Here is a 21020-nt window from a genome sequence, read left to right on the forward strand (position 1 = left end):
ACTTAACCGAAGGCTTTTCCATTTTTTTTCAAATTATGCAAAAAAAGAGTAATAAAGCAGATACTAAAAGGGTTTCCTCGGTAAACAGGTGCTGCTGGAGGAAGGTGGGGCTCCCTTCTCCAGGGAAGGCTCCGAGGGCCCAGAGGGGAAGCGAGTCCGGGAACGCGGAGAAGGCACGGTTCATCGCAGAGGTTATTAGCGCACAGGTGCCCGCATTCCCTCCATTTAAAATGCCAAAATAGAAACGTACCGTATCTCGGTTTCAAACACATCAAGGGAGTCTTTATCAAACTGCAATTCCCTCACTACTATCTAGAAGCACAGCGAGTGCAGGAGCGGCAGGAAATTCCCGAGGGAGCTTCGCACAGGCTCACGCGTCCCCCAGGTACAGCCAGCTTTGCAGAGCCGCTTCTACGCAGAGTGAGACTTACGCCCTCGAGCAACCCACGGGGGAGCAGGGACCCGATGCCCAGTGTGACCGCCCTCCGCTGCGCCCCACCTGTCCAGGGCTCGCTAGGATGGATGCTGCCGAGGGTAAGCCCCACGTCCTCTCCTGAACCCCGTCCCCACCGGGAGCCAGCCTCCTCGCCATCCAGCAGCCGCGTTCGCTTGATCCTACCTTGGCTTGAGATCCTTGCTCCGGCTCGTCCAGCGCCGGCGGGCGGGCGGGCTGGGGATTCCCGGGAGTCAGCGTCTGGGATGCGCGGACGCCCGGGCTGCTATTTGTAAACACGCTCCACGTGCGCCCGCCCTGCCCCATCCGCGTCCCGCTCGGGACACCTGAGGATGCGCAGCCTTCTCACCAGCGCTCCGAAGGTGAGATTTTTATTCCACCTGAGAAGTGGAGGAAGCCTCGCCCACAGAGCCGGGACACTGGAAAAAGGGCTAAGACAAGGTGAGCCTGTACCGCCCCCTGCTGGCCGGAGAAGCAGTCTGCAGGTTGGAACAGCCGGGCCCCCAGCAGAACCCACGCGGCGCCCGGAGACTCGGCGGCGGCTGGGCCCGCCCCCTCCCGCCCGCTCGCCAGAGACTCCGCCCCAGGCCGCGCGCGCTCGCCCGCGCAGGCCCCGCCCCCTCGCCGACACAACGTTCCTGCGGGGGCGCGCGCGTGCCCCCTAATCCCCCGCCTTCCGGCTGCGGCGGCGACGCTTGCAGCTTGCAGCTCGCCGCCCGCCGCCCGCAGCCGCCGCCGCGCCGCGCCGCCGGTGTCAGCCTCCTTCGGGAGACTCCATTTGCTCTCAGGTTGGTCTGGCCGCCTCCAAGGCAGGAGGAGAGCGATGCCCCCGGCCCGCGGACTGGCGTCCCCCGGGCCGAGCGCCCGCCCGCTGGCTGGCTGGCTGCGGCGGTGACATCCTGGTCGCTGGCGTCCACGGAGGAATCCAGGCTCCCTCCCGGTGAGCACAGTCCCGCGTTCCGGAGCGCGCCCTGCGGGGAGAGGCCCTCGCTAACGCGGCTTCTCTCTCACCTCTTAATTTCGGGAGGTAGGAGATTCAGGTCCCGCTCCTTGACACTCTAGATAATGCTAAAAGCAGTGTTTTGTCGTATTTAGCCATCGCATTCATAGCAGGCGTTAATGTTCTCAACACAGTTGCAGGATAGATGTGGGTAATGCCACAGACCCTGGTACTGAAAGAAAAATGTTTTTGGTGTTTTCCTTTAGGTTTCCGAGGGTCCGAGTGCCTACACAGCCCCCGACAGGAACTACTTCTGTTGGCCCATCGAGGATCATCTTTCACCAGGATTATCGTAACATCTTCACCGAGACTTCCACCCCCATACCCTCTACCATGAGTCCTGATTTCTGCCAGTGAAGTTTTTTTGAGGCTTTCTTTAATCATGTGACACCACTTCTTGTCCACCTTTTTTTCCTTTTCCGTTGCCAAACACATCAGGTAGAGGTTTGTGTCGTGTTAAAAGTACAAAGTTTCCTGCCTGTCCACTTTCACCTTGTTTGCACCGCTCACTTCTGTTCAGCTTGCCTTTGTCCAGCTTGTCTACGATTTCCATCACCACTCACTTGCGCAACCTGCAGCAGTCCTTGCCTGGGGAGGCAGCATTCCATGCAGTGCACTGCCTGACAAGGACAGCAGTCAGGGGGTGAGTTTTCCCATTATGTTTTCCTATCACGTTTGCAAGTCCTGTCTTAAACTCTTTGTTCCCTAGCACCTTTCCCCAAATACTCCCAACCAGAGTCTTAGCTCCTTTAACGTAGAACTCTGCCCCAACCATGGCAAGAGGAATTAAGCATGCAGTAGGACTGTTTTAGAGACCTTGCTGGTACACTACTGGTTGTCATCACCCCTGCGATGGCAGTTCATGAAAAGCTCTTAAACTAAGTGAGGAGGAAGCAAGATAGAAGATGGGATGAATTGGAGCTAGTCCTTGTTGTTTTAAGTTTGTAAGTTTTAAGACAGCAAAGTGAAGAGGGTCACATAGGCCTCATCTGGAAATTGGCCAGCACACTGTCCATCCAGGTCCTAGGGGGGCAGGAAAGGTATCTTAAAACCCAGTTTTCTAGTCTCATTGTGTCCAAATCTAAGTTGTTAGATACCTTGTTCTAGTAATTGTCTAAAACATCAGATACAATGTTGGGGAAACGAAAGCGTGTGGTGTTGACAATTAAAGACAAGCTTGACATTATTAAGAAACTCGAGGAAGGCATCTCTTTCAAAAAACTTTCTGTGGTGTATGGAATTGGTGAATCCACAGTTCGTGATATTAAAAAGAACAAAGAAAGGATAATAAACTATGCAAACAGTTCAGATCCTACAAGTGGGGTATCTAAACGTAAATCTATGAAGTCATCAACATATGAGGAACTTGATAGAGTTATGATAGAGTGGTTCAACCAACAGAAAACAGATGGGATTCCAGTGTCTGGAACGATTTGTGCAAAACAAGCCAAGTTCTTTTTTGACGCTCTGGGGATGGAAGGTGATTTTAATGCATCATCTGGCTGGCTGACTCGATTTAAGCAGCGCCATGGTATTCCAAAGGCTGCTGGTAAAGGAACAAAATTAAAAGGAGATGAAACTGCTGCCAGTGAGTTTTGTGGTAACTTTCAGGAATTTGTTGAGAGAGAGAACCTACAACCAGAGCAAATTTATGGTGCTGATCAAACTGGATTGTTCTGGAAATGTCTACCGTCAAGGACATTAGCTCTTGAAACTGAGCAGAGTCCTTCTGGTTATAGGTCAAGCAGAGAGAGAATCATTATTATGTGTTGTGCAAATGCTACAGGCTTACACAAACTTAATCTTTGTGTTGTGGGAAAAGCAAAAAAACCTCGTGCATTCAAAGGAGCTGACCTTTCAAACCTTCCTGCCACTTATTTCAGTCAAAAAAGTGCATGGATAGAATATTCTGTTTTCAGACAGTGGTTTGAAAAATATTTTGTGCCACAGGTACAGAAGCATTTGAAATCCAAGGGGCTTCTAGAAAAAGCAGTGCTCCTTTTGGATTTCCCCCCAGCACATCCAAATGAAGAACTGTTGAGTTCAGATGATGGCAGAATAATTGTGAAATATTTACCACCAAATGTCACAACTCTCATTCAACCTATGAGCCAAGGAGTTCTAGCCACAGTAAAAAGATACTACCGAGCAGGACTTCTCCAGAAATACATGGATGAAGGAATTGACCCCAAAATGTTCTGGAAGAACTTGACAGTGTTAGATGCAATTTATGAAGTGTCAAGAGCTTGGAACATGGTAAAATCAAGTACCATTACTAAGGCATGGAAAAAACTTTTCCCTGGCAATGAAGAGAATTCAGGCATGAACATTGATGAAGGAGCCATTTTAGCAGCTAACTTAGCAACCGTTTTACAGAATACAGAAGACTGTGAACATGTGGACCTTGAGAATATTGATCAGTGGTTTGACTCTCGGAGTAATGACTCAAGTTGTCAGGTGCTAACTGACAGTGAGGGTGCTGAGGACCAGGCCAGGCCTGCTGAGCACAAGCCTTCCAGTAAGACTAGAAAAACAGAACTGAATCCAGGAAAGCATATTAGCCATAAAGCTGCACTTGAATGGACCGAAAATTTACTGGATTATCTAGAACAACAAGATGACATGCTTCTGTCTGATAAACTGGTATTGCGGAGGCTTCGGACAATAATAAGAAGAAAACAGAAGATCCAAAATAGCAAGAGTCATTAATAATGGTCTTAAGGGTTTCAGTGTATTTGCATCTTTGTGACTTTATCTGCAGTGGAACTTATTTATCTTGTTTGAAGTGCTGTGGATTTCAAGGCCAAATACATTTTATAAATGATTTTAGGATTAGATGCCATTTTGGACTAAATGACTGCGCTTGAATGTTGATTCTAGGAAGCGAGCATTGACATGTATCCTGTCTGTCTACTGTTTCTAATCTGTATTATACTAATTTAGATAATAAGGTACCTGAGGCCAGGGATCCTGTGTCTGTTTTGTGCCTGAATTTCATTGTTTAATAGAGGACCATGCACACTATAGGCAATCAATAAATCTTTCTTAAGTTGAATTTTTATGACTTTCTCTGAACTTCAGTTTCCAAACTGAAATATGTTGGGGGTAAGTTTCCATTTCTACGATTTTTCCACCTGCTGGAAATTTTAGAACTCAGCAGAGATTATACTTGAAGTACATATATTTCACTGTGAAAGCAGAGAACTGAAGGAAGATAGTCTAAATCCTGAAATATGGCATTCTATACCAATGGTATTTGGATAACAGCAGTTCAGATTGGCTGTCTCTGAGTATAATGAAGAAGAAATGAGGTTAAAATGTCCCCAGGGAAAGAAAGGGCTTGCACTTCACTTTTATTTCATCTGACAGTAGGGAGAGTTCCTTCAGAGTTGTGGAAAGAATGCCATCACTGTTCCAGAAAAATAGATTTCATTTTCCAAATCATTGCTATTAGAAGGGATTAGATTGTATTCTGTCATATTGATCCCTTATTAGTAGAGCTATGTCAGTAGTTTTTCTCTTTAATAAGCTATTTGATATAAACCTTTAAAGCTTCAAAGAACATTATTTGCTTTCATATAGCATATTTTTCTGTGAGAACTAATACCGAGAATATAAGCATACATCACATTTGTGGAACCATCACATGAACAATGGACTGACATTAAATTGAACATGAGAAAAGCACTATATAGCACAACATAGGCTGCTCTGTGACCATGGGCAAGTTACTTAACCCATCTATAAAATAGGAATAATACCTTTCTCTGAGAGTTTTTGTGAGGAGTACATGAGTTAATGTATGCATTTTAAGTAATAGGGGCTTAGAACAGGACCTGGCTCAGAATAAGTCCTCTGAGTGTTAGCTCCTGTTACTGAGTTGCAGACATGATGAGTTTCAGAAGTGTGCTTAACAGATCCAGTGTTTGACTCAACCCTGATGTTGCTGCATTGGGAAAACCCTTTAGAGGGAGATGGCGTAAAAGAGATGTGAGTGACTAGATTCAGCTGAAATACAATAATAATTTACTTCAGTGAAAACTGGAAGGTTAATCCAATTCAGAAATCATTTCATGACCATCTCCTGCTAGGCACAGTGAGGTATGCAGGCACGTTTAAGACATCTTAGTTTGAATTATAAAATGAAAAGGGAATGGAATTGTAGTTTCTTTGCTCCAGGCCTGCTAATAAAATACAAAGATGTTGGCTTTGTTCATAGAATCTGTTACTAACATTGGCCTAGCTCACTGAAGTAATAAAATATCTTTAAAGCAGATAAGATAGCAGTTAGGAGGACACTTGAAATATCAAACTAAAGTAACACAGGATCAGTAGAAAATTGGAGCAAAAAAGAAATATCACAGGAGACTGGTTATGGTAATTAGGTCCAGCCATATATAGGGAGCTTTATTGTGATTGATTTAGATTTTAGAAGCTCTGACAGTCCTTCATGAGGACTGTTAGAGCTCAGAATTCTGACTTTTGACAAAGCAGAGGCTTTGAGTTGGAGAAAGGCCTTTCAGAAAACCTCTAAGAATCTGTTTTCTTTGGGAGAATTCATACATTATTATTAACACACCTTCCTCAGTTTACACAATTTGACTTACTAGAAAGGCCTGAGGAAATGAAACTGTGTGGATAAGTCCTGAAACTATTTGGCTTCTTGGAGGCAAAGGGATTCTGAAACCTCGAAATGGTAATGACATCTTTGAATACTGCTTTGCATTTTTCACAGAGCTTTTAGCTAACACAAACTTCTCAAACTTCTTTCAGTCAGGACATTGAAATGGTTTAATCCTGTCTTATAAAGACTGATATAAACTGTGCATTCTGATTCCATAATTAATTGTAACACAAAAACTTTTTTCCTTTTGCAGGTATTGTTATATTAATTATATCCTCTAGGAAGATGCACTGTGTTATCTTGGTTAACCCCATACTCCTTGTATGTATCCTAGTTTGAGAAGCACAGAAAATAACGTGCTCTCGTTTGACTCTGTGCACCTTAAAGAAAATATCCACAGATTTATTTTTAAATAAATTTATAAATGGAAATTAATACATTTTCCATTTATAAAAAGTGCCTACTTTATAGAGGATTTGAAAGACTAGCAGAACCCAGACCAAATGGGAAATGTTTGGCATCTTAGAGTATACTTTTAAGAAAATTGTGTAGTGGGAATATTTACTATTTCATAATTCAATTTCAGAGAGTAATATAGGGGTTGACTGGAAAACCTTGTGTGTTCAGTAAATATAATAGAGTTGGCAGGCCCCACATCAATAGCCACAATCAGTTCAAGCAGAATTATAGGATTATAGTGGCGTTCTTGTTCTGGGATTCTTTTGGTTTTCAGTCTAGCTTCAGACTGAGCTTTGTGGTCACTTCATTATGAATTTTCCAGATTTAGGGAAGATCATGGTGGACTAAATGGCACAGCTGACATAAATCAGGACACAGCTAGTTAGGTCACGATCTCAGAGATACCGCCTCCAGTGATGTGGCCAGAGCTATACAACATATTACAAGTCAAAGTTAGGACCTGCACTCCAAATTCAGCCCTCCTTCAGGAAGGCTATGTCTACTTACTAATATTTTCACAAGATTGACCTTTTCTTACTTAAACATATACTTTGTCTCCATCCTAAGCAAAATCCCAGGTCTTGTGTGCCAATTGCCCTCTCTTTCTAGCCCAAGTTAAATATAAAACTTTTTTTTTTAATAACTTAACCATCTGTAACCCCAAATTATCTTGTATATCTCACTGGCACTCTGTGAAACTCTGGCCAAGCAGAAGCAGTGGGGTTGTTGAAGGGTAATACACTGGAGTACAAACATCCGCTTCTCCGCTTTCTCCCTAGGTAACCTTGACAGCTTTCTGGACCTCTCTGAACCTCATGTTTCTTCACATGTAAAAGGGTGGCAGGTTAAATGGACACACTCCAAGTGTTCATAAACACACCAGCTATTAAGCAACCCTTTGGCTATTCATTGAGAACCCTTGGTCTCCAGGCTTAGTCTGGAGAATGAGTCACAGTCCTTCTCTCACGGTGACTCTGCAGACCTCCAGGAGGCCTGGGTACCCTTGTTGAGGTCTAGGGCACTGCCTCATCACTGGGAATGCTGGCTGGGGTGGCTGTGTAGGTTAGAGGGCAGTGCTGAGTCCCTCAGGCCCTTAAGTCTACAGTGTGTGCTGTCAATCATCACAGGGGCCCAACCAGTAAAACAACAAACAAGCATAGGGGGCCTGCTTTAGCTGTACTCTGGGATAACAGGGCTTAAAGAGAAATGGATTCTTCCAAGCAGCTGAAGGCATCCTTGTGAGATGATGCGCTTGTATGCTAAAGGCGGAAATGCAAACTGCCTGTGCAAACACAGGAGAAACTGGAGGAGCAGACTGGCATCCAGTCAGGAAGCAGCACCATCAACACGGCTTCCAACCTAAGAGATGAGTCTAGAGGTCACTGGGCCTGGTTTGCCCAGCAGCATCCTGGTTTATGCTGGTTGTCCCAGAAGAGGTGTTACAGTGTCCTTTTTACTCTCAACTGTCCCAGCTGAGAAGATAAATTAGTTCTCCAACCAGTGACCCGGAGAAGGGAGTTGATCTGCCCAAGATCACATAGTCGCTAGGGGCCAGGAAGGGAGTAGAACTTGCATCTCTCAGCTCCAGACAGTGGTGGCCAAGGGTAGGGGCTTCCTCCAGACTGCACCTCCAAGAGCTGGATTACAGTCCGGATCCCACTTCATCCTGAGTCCAACACAGGCGCCTGTTCGACACAGGTGGGAAGTCCCTTACCGAGATTCTGTCTCTCCTGGAGGATGAGGAGTACTCCCAGTTCATGTGCTGAATGTCTGCTATGTACCAGGAACGATGCTGGGTGTTCCACAAATCAAAGGCTTTATTTTGTGATCCTCAGCTGCAATCCTGTGAAGTTGCCGAGGGAGCTCCCAAAGGCAGCTGGCAGAGACCAACCAAACGCTCCTGTCTGAGACAAGGACAGATTGCAGTCCTTGCAGGAAGCTGTGGTCCTCCGTTCCCCCACATCTAGACTGCAGGAATCCATGAGGCTTGCAACCAAAACCTTCCTTAAAACCACTTTTAGCTGGGTGTGTGTAATTCCAGAGAATGCTTCCACCAGTGTTATCCCCCAGGCAGCTATGTATCATTGTAAATCCATCAGGCTCAGAAAATCCTTCAGTGAAGCTCCATGCAACTGACAAATGCACTCATCATGAGGGCATCTTTTAAATTTTCTTCTGATCAAAAGATCAGGCCTGGGGCTTGAGGCCATGTCTCCACAGGTTACTGAGGTGGCCAACATCCTTTCTACATGGAAATCCCTGAGGGTGGGGGTGGAGGTGCTGGAGCTCATCCTTGTTCCTGGCTCTTCACTCTTCCTCCTGGTCCAGGTTGCCCAAGCCCCAAGCCCCAAGCCTGCCTGCCTTGCAGACCCATGTCAAGAACATACTTGTTTAGTATAATTTGGAAAGCCAGAAACAAAAGGTGCTATAAATGTATAAAGAAATGTGTAAGGCATACTGTCTTTCACATTTTTTGGTCAACCTAAGGATGGATATGAAAATATTTAGTGTAGTTCCTTTAGAGAACTTTAGGTGTAACTTATGACCATCCCTAGAACTTCAAACATAGACCTTTGGGGTTTTGTATGTTTATAGTGACTCTGTAATGAGGTTATTAGCTAATACCACTGTAACTAATTAAATCTCTGGGGGATATGATAGATTAGAGTTACTATACAGATATTAAAGAAATCAGTGAGATTTTGGAACATTTAACTTTTTTTTTCTTAAATTAGAAGGGAAAAATTGACTGTAAGACTCAGCGTCATTAACCTATGAAGTAACTACCAAAAGTGCTTTTGTTCTCAAGAAGAACCTTAACAGCTGAACTTATAACCAAATCACATCTAATTTCTTCTAAAACCGACAAAAATGACACCCAGTTCTTTGCTACATGAATATGTTGATTATCTGGAACTTATTTACCAAGAAAACATAATTACCTTTGAACCTAAAAAAAGACAAACTTAAGGAAAACAGTTTTTCTCATCTACTGAAACATTTAATTTTGTTTAAAGAGTCATATAACAGAGTTAAATTTTAAAGATACTCTTTTTTCTTAATAAGTGTCTGAGGTTATGCACATAATCTTGGCGTGTTAATTTAAGATGACAGAGAACCCAGATTTTTTAAAAATTCTCCTTTTGGCTTTAAAAATGTAACTTAAAAGGTGAGTTCAGTAGGAGTCTGGATAATCTATGTGATCTAATCCAAACTAACATATTTTAACCTGTTTCAATGTAGTAATCACAACACAAAGCTGGCTCACAAAGTATGGTTGTATTTTTTTTAATTATTGTTGTTGGACAAAATGTAGGGAATAGTATTTCCATTTTCTGTTAATTAGCTTTTTGGGGCCATATGCTGATTTACTTTACTTTTTGGGGGAGCTTGTGTCTCCTCACTGTATTAATAAGATATTTTACTTATAGCACATAAAATACCTAAGTTGCTTTTCTATAAAATCTAGAGAATGAAGGGTTTTCTCCTGCACTGTACAAATATTCAGTACTGTAAATTATACTCACCAATTAAATTAGCACAATGTATAATAAAAATGTTTCCACCATGAGAAAAACTGTATTTGATTAATTCTAAGATACACATTTTATACCTGTGAAATTGGGATACTTCTTGCACTAAGTAGCATCTTATAATTATAGTTGACAGCATTTTTGTCTTAATGGTTTGTAAAATAATTATATCTTTTAGGTTCTGTGAAATATAATTTTTTTTTGGTAAATCTTGCCTTTCTTTTGAAACGAGAACTAGAAGTAATGGCATACATAAAAATTTTCCATTTAGTAGATATACATTTATAAAAGCACAATTATATGTTGCATATGAATATACAAAAATTAGATATTTACAAGACAATCTAACTTAAGAAGTGTTATTTCATGATACTATTAATTGCTCTCGCAAACATACTTGTTTTACTAATTTAGGAGTAAAGGTAGGGTAATGCTTTTAACTGCTGCATATTTTTTAAAGACATGCTGGTTTATTTCATTTAACTATATAAAATAAATTGTAGAGCTATCAAAATGGCTGTACTGAATGAGCCCCTTGTCCCTGTGCTGGACTTCGTGGCAATAGAGAAAAATAAAGTTGTGGGAGAGAAATGGGGAACGTGTGAAGCACATTCTTAATCAACTGCCTTGAAAATTATTATATTAAGATAATTTTTTCCACTGTAAATCATAAATTTCACTTACAATTTTTAACACTAAACTAATGCTCTCTAATTTCATTTTCAACCTATGGAACTGGATTTGAACCTAACCAAAAATGACAAGCTCCACTCTGCAAACCTTGAAACACCACTACCTCTTAAAAATAAAAAGCGTAAAGTAGGACATTCAGTTGTCAGCATGAATTACTTTTCCTTTTTTTTTAAAAAAACATATTTAGGCCTCTTAGAAAGCCAGGCCTAGGGTGAGGGGAAGGAGAAGAAGCCCACTGTTGGAGTTCATAGGTCTACAGAAAAGAATTCATCTTCTTAATTTTGTAGGGCAAAGGATTAAACATTTATTCTCTCCAATCATTTTGAATGTAGTTTAAAGTCAGGTAGTGTTGAAAAGGCACAATATAATTTTTAGACAAATCAAGCAGATGTTTCCATTTTCGTTCTTTACAAAACAAGTCAAAGCATTTTTCAAATAAAAAAAATAACAGCATAATTATGTAATTAGAAGCAATATTTCTCAATTTGGGTGATCATTCTCCCACTTTATTTTACAAAGTACTTTAGAATGACCATCACATTTTCTCCGTATTGTGCTTCTGCTTGAAAAGTAGCCTGACTTGGGATGTTGTATTCTCTGTGACTCTTTATAAAGAAAGTTTCATAATTCAACCCGTACTGGTTTAAAAGGCAGAATGTGATAGGTTATTAGGTACTAGATTTGAAAGTCCAGAGGGAAGCCTGGCTTTAGGTGTAGCTTGATTCAGACTCTCCCCATGTTCATAGGGTCCATTTTTATGACCAGCATCCCTGTAAGTCAGCTTCACCCCAGGCATCACAGAAAGGTATTGGTGAGCTCCGAGACCCATGTTCTCATAGCATCAAATCCACCTCCAGCAAATGTGTCTTCATCCCTTGTTATCTCTGATAGCTTATGTGTGCGTCTAGGCCTGAACTGTGGCCGGCGGGATGGGTCCCACTGCCTGGCTTAATCCAATCAGGGCCCGCAGCTCTCAAGCTTAGGGCAAGGACTGTCGCTGCTAAACAGTATTGCTAAGTATGGAGAAGGAGTGGTTTTCAAATAAAACTGAGGCAACAATTACCTGATATTTTAGGATGAGGAATGGATGCTTGGTGGCAAAAAATCAGATGGTTTGGGTAAGTAGTGGTCAAAGTTTGCTCTAGAAAAAATTTTACTGAAGAAGTAAAATTTGGTATTTTCTCTCATTTTAAGATCTTTCACTTTTACACTCCCTGCCCCCCCCCCCCCCCATGTTCGGTTACTATTTTACTCTTGCACAGCAAGACCCTTGCTTTCTAAACCAAGGGTCGTTATTAACGTATATTTGGCTTCAACCTACAATGGCTAATACATTGTCAGTCAGTGAAAAATCAATAAGCACCAAAAATTAGTTTCTTACTTTGACATGTCAGTTTACATTGACCCTGAAATTTTAGAAGAAAAGAGTGTTTCTTTAATGTAAAGTCTAGATAGAATAATACTGACGGAAGTAAAATGTTACTTAGTATAAAGTGTTAGAGAACAAAAACCTTTCACTACTCATCAGTTATCATAGATTTATATGATCTTTTCATGTTCATTCCTGTCCCATAAAATAGAAAACAGATATTTCAAATCTAATGCCACCAATAAGAATTTTAGTTTTATATAATCCAGTTTAAGTGATAAATACAATAAAAGTATACAAGCATATTTTACTTGTGTACTTTGATAAAGACACATTTCTCCCTTCCCTTTGCCATTCTCAGCAATTACTAAGTACCTCCTATACTTCAGGTACTTTTTTAGGAGTTGGGGATATAAGATTAATGCTTTATTATATCACTCACAGTGGAATCCCAATCCACAAATTTTACCCACAATAAAAATAATTTTGTTTTGATGGTTTATAAAGAGGAACCATATATATGTAAATGAAAATTGTCATAATTTCTAGTGTAGCAAGGATAATATTCTGGCTCCCAGGAGGAAGAACTAATTTTATTTAGGCACATAAAATTTCAGCGTGAAAGAAAAGTTTCCCTGTTTGGGACCAGAATTGTGCTCAGGGTTTTCTCCATCACCATTCTTTATCTCTGGTGGAGGCTGCTCAAACCACTAGTTGGTAGAAAGAGGATATGGAGCATCTAAACAGGGTTTTCGTAAAATGTGGAACAGGTTTGTTTAAGGAAAAAAGGATTATAACTCTGTTATTATTTCTTGTTCAAGCTTAACTATTAAAAATTAAAATTCACATATGTGAGACCATTTTATATTAATACAAACAGGAAAGCAAATATATAGTTCTTTTCACTAATCTGTTTTTTTCCCTCGGATATTTGAGGTTACAAAACCAGGGCTTGGGAAAACCAGATTTTAATGAAATTCCTCGAAAATGATGCTAGAAGCCTTGTTGTTTCAGAGGCAGTAAAACAACATCTGATTGACAAGTGGTTACTTTGGATTTTCTTCTGCTTGGCTGGAATCATAACCTTGGTTTTCACAATGTTCTGTTCCCATGTAACCCTTGTGTTGTAGAGAGGCAGAATGGAGAGGTGGTGAAGAAAATGGCAGTGGGTCCTGCCCACCTGGGTAGGAATTCTCACTCTGCAGCATGCTGGTTGTGTGATTTTACTCTCCACCTCTGTTTCCTCATCTATAAAATGAGGATAAAATAAGATCTACTTTAGGATTGCTATGAGGATTAGCTGAACAGATATGTATCAAGTGCTGAGAACAATGCCTGGCACATAGTAAATAGTGTGTGTTTGGTTAAATAAACACACACACACACATATACAGTAATTTCTCACATTTTGTGTAGTCAAACTGGGATTATTACTTTATAACATCCTTATATAACTATAAAGGAGGATTTTCTTATTTGACTTAGCTTATTCACTGAGGACTATTAAAACTTAAAGGACAGACTCGATATCTAAACTACGAGTGAATTTTCTAACTCTTCCACTTAAGATGTCTATCAGAACCACTGAGTGTACTTATATTTAATAGGTGATACATGATATCATCTTCGTGTGTGTTCCTCAACAGATCCACAATGGGTATAAAAATCCACGAGTAGCATGAAAACAAAGTGGAGTAAAAAGTTTCATTTCTAGTTATAGCTTCCCAGTGATGTTCACTGTTCATTTCTGGACACACATTGGCAATGGGAGTATAAAGACCAGAAGGAAGCTCTTCCACTAGGCTTCAAGAAGAGCCATTGCCTACTTAGGGAATTAAGGAATCAAAGTAAAAGAATTTTATGATACATTTGGGACTCTTGTTCTTCATCATATCCTCCTAATACATGAGCTTCTAACCAAGGCAATACTGTCTTCTCAGAAGAATTTGAGAATGTGCAGATACTATAAACTTAACACAATGTTATTTGTTAATTATATCTCTACAAAGCTGGAGGGACTGTGCAGATGCTACTAGCATTTAATGGGCTTGGCACAGGAATGCTAGATGTCTTGCAAAGAGTGGGAGAGTCCTGAAGAATAAAAATTCAAATGTTCAAAGTGCCAACAGCACCTGATCTTCCTGCATTGATGCTCACAAAGAATGTTGTAAGAGAAACAGCTCTGGCCTGGAAACAGGAGACCTATGTTGTGGAACTGCCTTTGCCTGCAACTAGCTACATGACCTTGTGGGAGTCCTGAAATCACTCTGAATTTCATCCTCTCTTATAAATGTAATGGTAGAAGTCTATTTCACCACTATTTCTTTAAAAGTCTAAAGATAATTATTTTGCTTTCTTGTTTAGCAATAACTTCACTTTTTAGTAATATCCTCTCCAGGTGACAGAGTGACATGATGTCAATCCATTTGAAGCCACAACCATGTGCAAATATCATCTGTAAATATTCCAACAAGTCTTTAACAAAAATATTTAGTTTTAACTGGAGTAAAAAAATTAACAAACTTGAATATGTAATGTGAAAATATTACTATTCTCTGATTTGCTAGATCTTGTATTATATTCCAGTTTGTTCCTATTCAAGGCCAAAACAGAAAGCTGCTTCCAAAAACAGTTAAAATTAATATTACCATATTTCTTCTTTTCATAAATAAATATTAAGTAACGGACATGATAAGAAAAGGCCTATTTACCAAGCAAGGCTAATGGTCTCCTTTATAAAGACAATTTATCAGCAAATTCTAAACATAGAGTTGATCAATTTTAGTGTATCTTCAACATAATAACTATAACTCACCCAAAGTTATTATGTTAACTCTGTAACTTCTAATACAGGGTTACTTGATGTATACTATATGCTTTACATTTACATTCTGAGCACCTATAGTTCTTTCAATTTTTATCATGTAACTACTTATTTTTATTTTGTAACTAGGCTCATTCTATATAAAGTGAATATTTATTAAACATTGATGTTAGGGTAATAGAAAGAAATCTAATACAATATACTCTACTTTTGCTTTGCTAAAACTCAAAGATGAAAAACTCTTCACATAATATTTTTCCTCTTAGAAGAAGTTGGTTGGCAATATTATGCAAGCTTCTGTGTAAAAATAGGGTTGATAGATGCTTCTGAGACCAGGTTCCTTGAGAAAATATTTTATCCATTTTGAGACAAGAGAGGTGCTATAAGTGCTCTGCACACAGACATTCAGTTCATTCTGACAGATTCACAAATCTGTCCTAGCTTTGCAGTTTCATTTGTGACCCAGAATAAAATGTATAAAACCCATTACTGGATAACAACTGGCAAACTCTGATCCAAAATAGATTTCTTTAAAAATTCCCTAAATTTTTGAGCTCTTGATTGGTACCACCAAATCAACAAAGTAAGTGTTGGTGAAAATTAATCAAAATAAGTAAAATCATTTCTTCATCCTCCAGTGGCCTTTTTTTTTTTTAAGCTCTTTATTGGAATATAATTGCTTTACACTCTTGTACCAGCTTTTGAGGTACACCAAAGTGAATCAGCTATATTTACACACATATCCCCATATCTCCTCCCTCCCGTGACTCCCTTCCGCTCTCCCTGTCCTGGCCGTCAAAGGGATCACCCATCATCAAGTTGATCTCCCTTTGTTATACAGCAACTTCCCACTAGCTATCTATTTTACAGTTGGCAGTGTATATATATCTATGCTACTCTCTCACTTCGTCCCAGCTTCCACTTCGCCCCCCGCCCCCCCCCAGCCCCGTGTCCTCCAGTCCATTCTCTGCATTTGCATCCTTATTCTTGCCAGTGGCCGTTTAAAATCCATGTTACTGTTTAAATATACAGTTTCCATAAGAGATAAAAGGATTCATCGAAGGGAAGGGTTTTTTGTTTGTTTTGCTTACTTTGTAGGAATAGAAATTACTTTTTATTTGAAATAAAGTCTCTTCTTCACAAATCTTGTAAAACTCTAACTTCTAAATAATTGTGTCTTGTATCAATAGTTATTGCTAACACCTAATATTATCGGTCATATCTTTGGCTAGAAAGACTAAATGATTTTTTTAATCTTCTCTCAAGAAATATTAAAAACATATTCTAGTACTATGTAGCTACCTCAGCTTTTAAAGTACCTTTTATGTGACAGATATGAACATGTGGCTATTCATTTATATCATGAACTGAATTTGCTTCAAAAAGTTAAAAATTATATATTTTTTAAATGGTTAATTTTTCCCATTATAAAATGATTGTATGCCTATTATAAAATCTTGGATAATAATGAAGGTAAAAATTACGAAAAATATGTAAAGAAAACCATAGTTAACATTTTGGTATATATATGTATAATGTTTTAAAATTTTTATTCATGAAAATTAATTAAATCAACATATATTTGTGCAAAGTGAAAAAGGGCATAATTTTAAAATCAATGAGTACTACAAAATTTATAACAGCAATCCCCTCCCTTTCCTACGCCTTGGTCCCTATCCCCAGATCCAACAATTATTTTCAACACTTTTTAGGTGGTTTGCAATATTGTCTCCACATTCAAAAAGATATCCACATCCTAGTTCCTGTAACTTGTGAATATGTTACCTTACATGGTAAAAAAGGACTTGCAGATTCTAAGTTTAGGCTCTTTAGCTGGGAAAATTGTCCTGTGTTATCTGAATGTGGCCAGTGATATAGTCACAAGTGTCCTTATGTAAGGGAGATAGGAGGATCAGAGTCAGCAGTAGGAAATGCAACGATAGAAGCAAGACGTTGGAGTGACACAAGGGAGGGGTTGTGAGCCAAAGAATGCAGTGGCCTTCAGAAGGTGAGAAAGGCAAGGAAATGGATTCCCCCTACAGAGCCTCCAGGAAAATTTAGCCCTGCTGGATTACATTGGATCTATAGACTTACTTGAGGAGAACTGACATCTTAGTAATATTGGGTCTTCTGACTCATGAACACCATATATCTCTGCATTAATTTAGGTCTTTACTCTCACTCTGCAGTGTTTATATTTTTCATTGTCCAGATCTTTCACATCTTTTGTCAATTTATTCTTAAATATTTTATATTTTTATGCTATTGATTTTGTATATTGATCTTGTATCCTACCAACCTTTGTAAACTCATTTTCTAGTACTATTAGCTTTTTTTGTAAGTTCCATTGGACTGTCCACATAGACAATCACGTCATTTGTGAATAAAGACAGTTTTACTTCTTTGTTTCCAATCTGGATGCCTTTTATTTCTTTTCCTTGCCTGATTGCACTGGCTAAAACCTCCAGTACAGTGTCGAATGGAAACAGTGAGAGTGGATGTTTTTGTTATTTCTAAGCTTAAAGGGCAAGCAAACTGTCTTTTACCATTAAGGTATGATATTAACTGTAGGATTTTATAAGTGCCCTTTATCAGGTTGAGGAATTTTCTCTCTCTCCTAGATTGCTTTTTTTTTTTAAATGAGGAATGAATGTTAGATTTTGTCAAATGGTTTTATTGAGTCTGTTGAGATTTATTACATGGTTTTTGTTTTCTAGTTTATTTATATGGTGATTTACATTGAAAGATTTAAAATATTAAAACAACCTTACATTTCTGAGAGAAGCTCCATTTGGTCATGATGTAGTATCCTTTTTATACATTGTTGTATTTGATTTGCTAAGATTTTGTTTAGAACTTTTGTACCTATATTCATGAGGAACATTGGTCCATAGTTTTGTTTTCTTCTAATGTCTTTGTCTGGTTTTTGTATCAGGTCAATGCTTCCCTCGTAGAATGAGATGGAAAATAGTCCCTATTTTTCAATTTTCTGGAAGAACTTGTGTAGACTTGGTATTATTTCTTCCTCAAACATTTGGTAGAATTCACTGGAGAAGCCATCTAGGCTTGGGATTATCTTTGTGGGAAGGTTTTTAACTAGAAATTTAATTTAAAAAGTAGATATATGGCCATTCAACTAATCTGTTTCTTTTTTTTCTGAGCTTTGTAATTTATGTCTTGCAAGGAGTTTTATCTAATGTGTTAAATTTACTGTCATAAAGTTGTTAATAACATTCTCTCATTTTCCTTAAAAGGAAATATCTGTAAAATCTCTATTGATGTCCCTCCTCCCATTCCTGATATCACCAATTGGTGCTTTCTTTCTTTGTCCTTATCAGTCTGGTTATCAATTTTATTGATCTTCTCAAAGAACTAGCTTTCAGTTTCACTGATTTTTTTCTATTGTTTTCCTATTTTCTACTTCATTGATTTCCACCTTGATCTTTATTATTTCCTTTCTTTTACTTACTTGGGGCTTAATTTACTCTTCTTTTTTCTTTTCTTAATGTGGAAGCTGAGGTTATTGATTTGAGAGCTTCTTTTCTAATATAAGCATTTAGCACTGTAAATGTCTCCCCTAGGCACTGCTTTAGTGGCATCCCAGAAATTTTGATGTTTTCAGTTTTCATTCCATTCAAAATACTTTCTAATTTCACTTTTGATTTTCCTCCTAGATCCATGAGTTATCCAGGAGTATATTACTTGGTTTCCAAATATTTGGTGCTTTTACAGAGATCTTTCTGTTACTGATCTCTAATTTAATTCCATTTTGTTCAAAAAACTTACTTTGTATGAATTGAATCAATCTTAACCTTATTGAGACTTGTTTTCTGGCCTAGAATATGGTTTATCTTGGTAAATGTTCTGTGTGTGTGAAAATTATGTATATTCTGTTGTTGGGTGGAATGTTTTATAAATGTCAATTAAGTTGTTTGATAGTTTTATTCATATTTTCTGTGTCTTTACTGATTTTCTGTTTCCTTGTTCTATCAATAATTGAAATAAACATACCAAAATCTCCCATAATAATTCTAGATTTGTTGATTTATCTGTTCAATTCTGTCAGTTTTTGCTCCATGTGTATTAAAGGTCTGTTATTCGGTACATAAATATTTAGGGTTGTTATGTCATCTTGATGAATTGACCCCATTATCCATAGGAAATGAGCTTTTTATCCCTGGTATTATTCTCTGCTCTTAAATTTGTTTTCTCTGATATTAATATAGTCACTCCAGCTTTCTGTCAATTAGTGTTAGCATAGTATACCTTTTCCCATACTTTCACTTTTAATCTATTTGTGTCTTTATATTTGAAGTGGTCTTCTTGTATGCAGCAGGTAACTGGATCTTATTTTTGAAATCAATCTGACCATCTCTGTTTTTAAATTGAGGTATTTAGATAATTTCCATTCAATGTATTTGTTAATTTGGTTAAGTTTAAATATATAATCTTGCAATTTGTTTTCTAGTAGGAGACAGACTGTTTTTTGTTTACATTTTCTGCTTTCCCTGACTTTTTTTGTATTAGATATTTTCTGTTTCTATTTGATCTGATTGGTTGCTTATTAGCTATAACTTTTTTAGTTTAGTTGTTGATTTAAGGTGTACATATATATTTTTAATTTATCACAGTATATCTTCAAATGATATTAACCACCCTATGTATAGTGTAAGATTATTTCAATAGTTTACTTCCATTTCTCCCTTCTCTACCATTGCACTTACTGTTGTAATATATTTTACTTTCACATATGGTTACACATGCTTAACATGCTACCTTGTAATTAGTTTTTTTAATTACAGATTTTAATAGTAAGAAATTTAAAAGAAAAAATTCTTATATGTTTAACCATGGAGTTACAATTTCTAATAATCTTTATTTCTTTGAGTAAATGCACATGTCCATCTGGTGTCATTTTCCTTCTGACCAGAGAACTTCCTTTACCATTTCTTGTACTGGGGGCCTGTTGCTGATGAAGTCGTTTGGCTTCTGTATGTCTGAAAAGTGTTCCATCTTCATTTTTTAAAAGATATTTTGGGAACTACAGTATTCTAAGTTGGCAGCTTTTTCTTTCACTAAAGATTTTACTATACTTATTTTTGACTTGCATTGTTTCTGATGAGAACTCTAATGTTACCTTTGTTCCTCTGTATGTAACAAGCCTTTTTCTCTAGTTGCTAGGATCTTCTCTTTATCACCAGTTTGGAGAAGTCTGATGATAATGTATTGATATAATTTTAGTCATATTTCTTGTGCATGGGTTTATTGAGCTTCTTGGGTCTGAAGTCATTACAACACAGTGCTTTCTTCAGAGAGAGGTACTAATGTCAAAAACTCATAGATGAAATGAAAAAGTTTCTAAATAATGGTACAAAAGGATTAACTTTATTAAATAAAGATCAGCTCATTCCAGAATGTTTTCAAATTGTGTTATCATTTGGAAGAGGATCACATAAACCTCCTGTTACATATAAAAATCCTGTGGCTAAACAGAGAAAGAGTTACATATAAAAATCCTGTGTTTTAGCTAAAAGGTGAATTACAGTAGGACTTTCAAGAAGCAGTAGGCCAGATTTTGTTGGGTGTTTTGAAGAAGGCTATAGCAACTAGCTACTTAGCAGCCAGTTTTCATCACACAAACCAGTTGAACAAGTATCCACAAGACCCTGAAGAAAGCAGTTTGACTTCAAGTTGACAGGAGTCTTTGATTTATAAGAATTTGAAATTTTGGAAAAATTACACTGCAATAGGAAATCTTGAAATGTTCTCACTGCTGCTTGGGCTTGAGAGTAAAGAACGTTATTAGAAAGACTTAAGCTTTATTTACACCACCTGGAAGAACCAGAGAACCAAATGGAACAGTATTTTCTCTTTCTTGCAACACAAGGGTGAGAGGCCCTTTTTCTGAATCTTCTGCTTAGCCTGAGAACTTGACTTTGAGAGAAGAGTAAGAGCTTTGTGAGCTGCAGTCTAGTAATGCAGTCAAGATAAGGCTTACTGATCTGCCCCTAGACAAGTTCTGGGTTTCTGTGGGGGAGGAGTATCCTGTATGTAGGAAAGCAGA

The 21020-nt window shown here is 38.6% G+C and overlaps 1 protein-coding gene across 5 annotated transcripts in view; it reads left to right on the plus strand.

Moving 5' to 3' along the window:
* The first annotated feature begins 1137 nt into the window (after positions 1 to 1137).
* TIGD2 (tigger transposable element derived 2) overlaps positions 1138 to 21020 on the plus strand; it is a 37581-nt gene continuing 17698 nt past the window's right edge. For 2 of the 5 annotated variants that reach the window (XR_009052839.1, XR_009052840.1), the window contains exons 1-2: positions 1138 to 1394; positions 1661 to 2097. Coding sequence is in view for 3 of the 5 variants with exons in the window: in XM_057729475.1 (XP_057585458.1) it covers positions 2586 to 4163 (1578 nt within the window). In the remaining 2 variants the exon portion in view is untranslated. Of the gene's footprint in view, positions 1482 to 1660; positions 4510 to 21020 lie in introns of those variants that run through there. The other 3 variants (XM_057729475.1, XM_057729477.1, XM_057729476.1) reach the window with 3 other exon arrangements.

The sequence above is a fragment of the Hippopotamus amphibius genome, chromosome 3 (genome assembly GCF_030028045.1).
Source record: "Hippopotamus amphibius kiboko isolate mHipAmp2 chromosome 3, mHipAmp2.hap2, whole genome shotgun sequence".
Classification (NCBI taxonomy): domain Eukaryota; kingdom Metazoa; phylum Chordata; class Mammalia; order Artiodactyla; family Hippopotamidae; genus Hippopotamus; species Hippopotamus amphibius.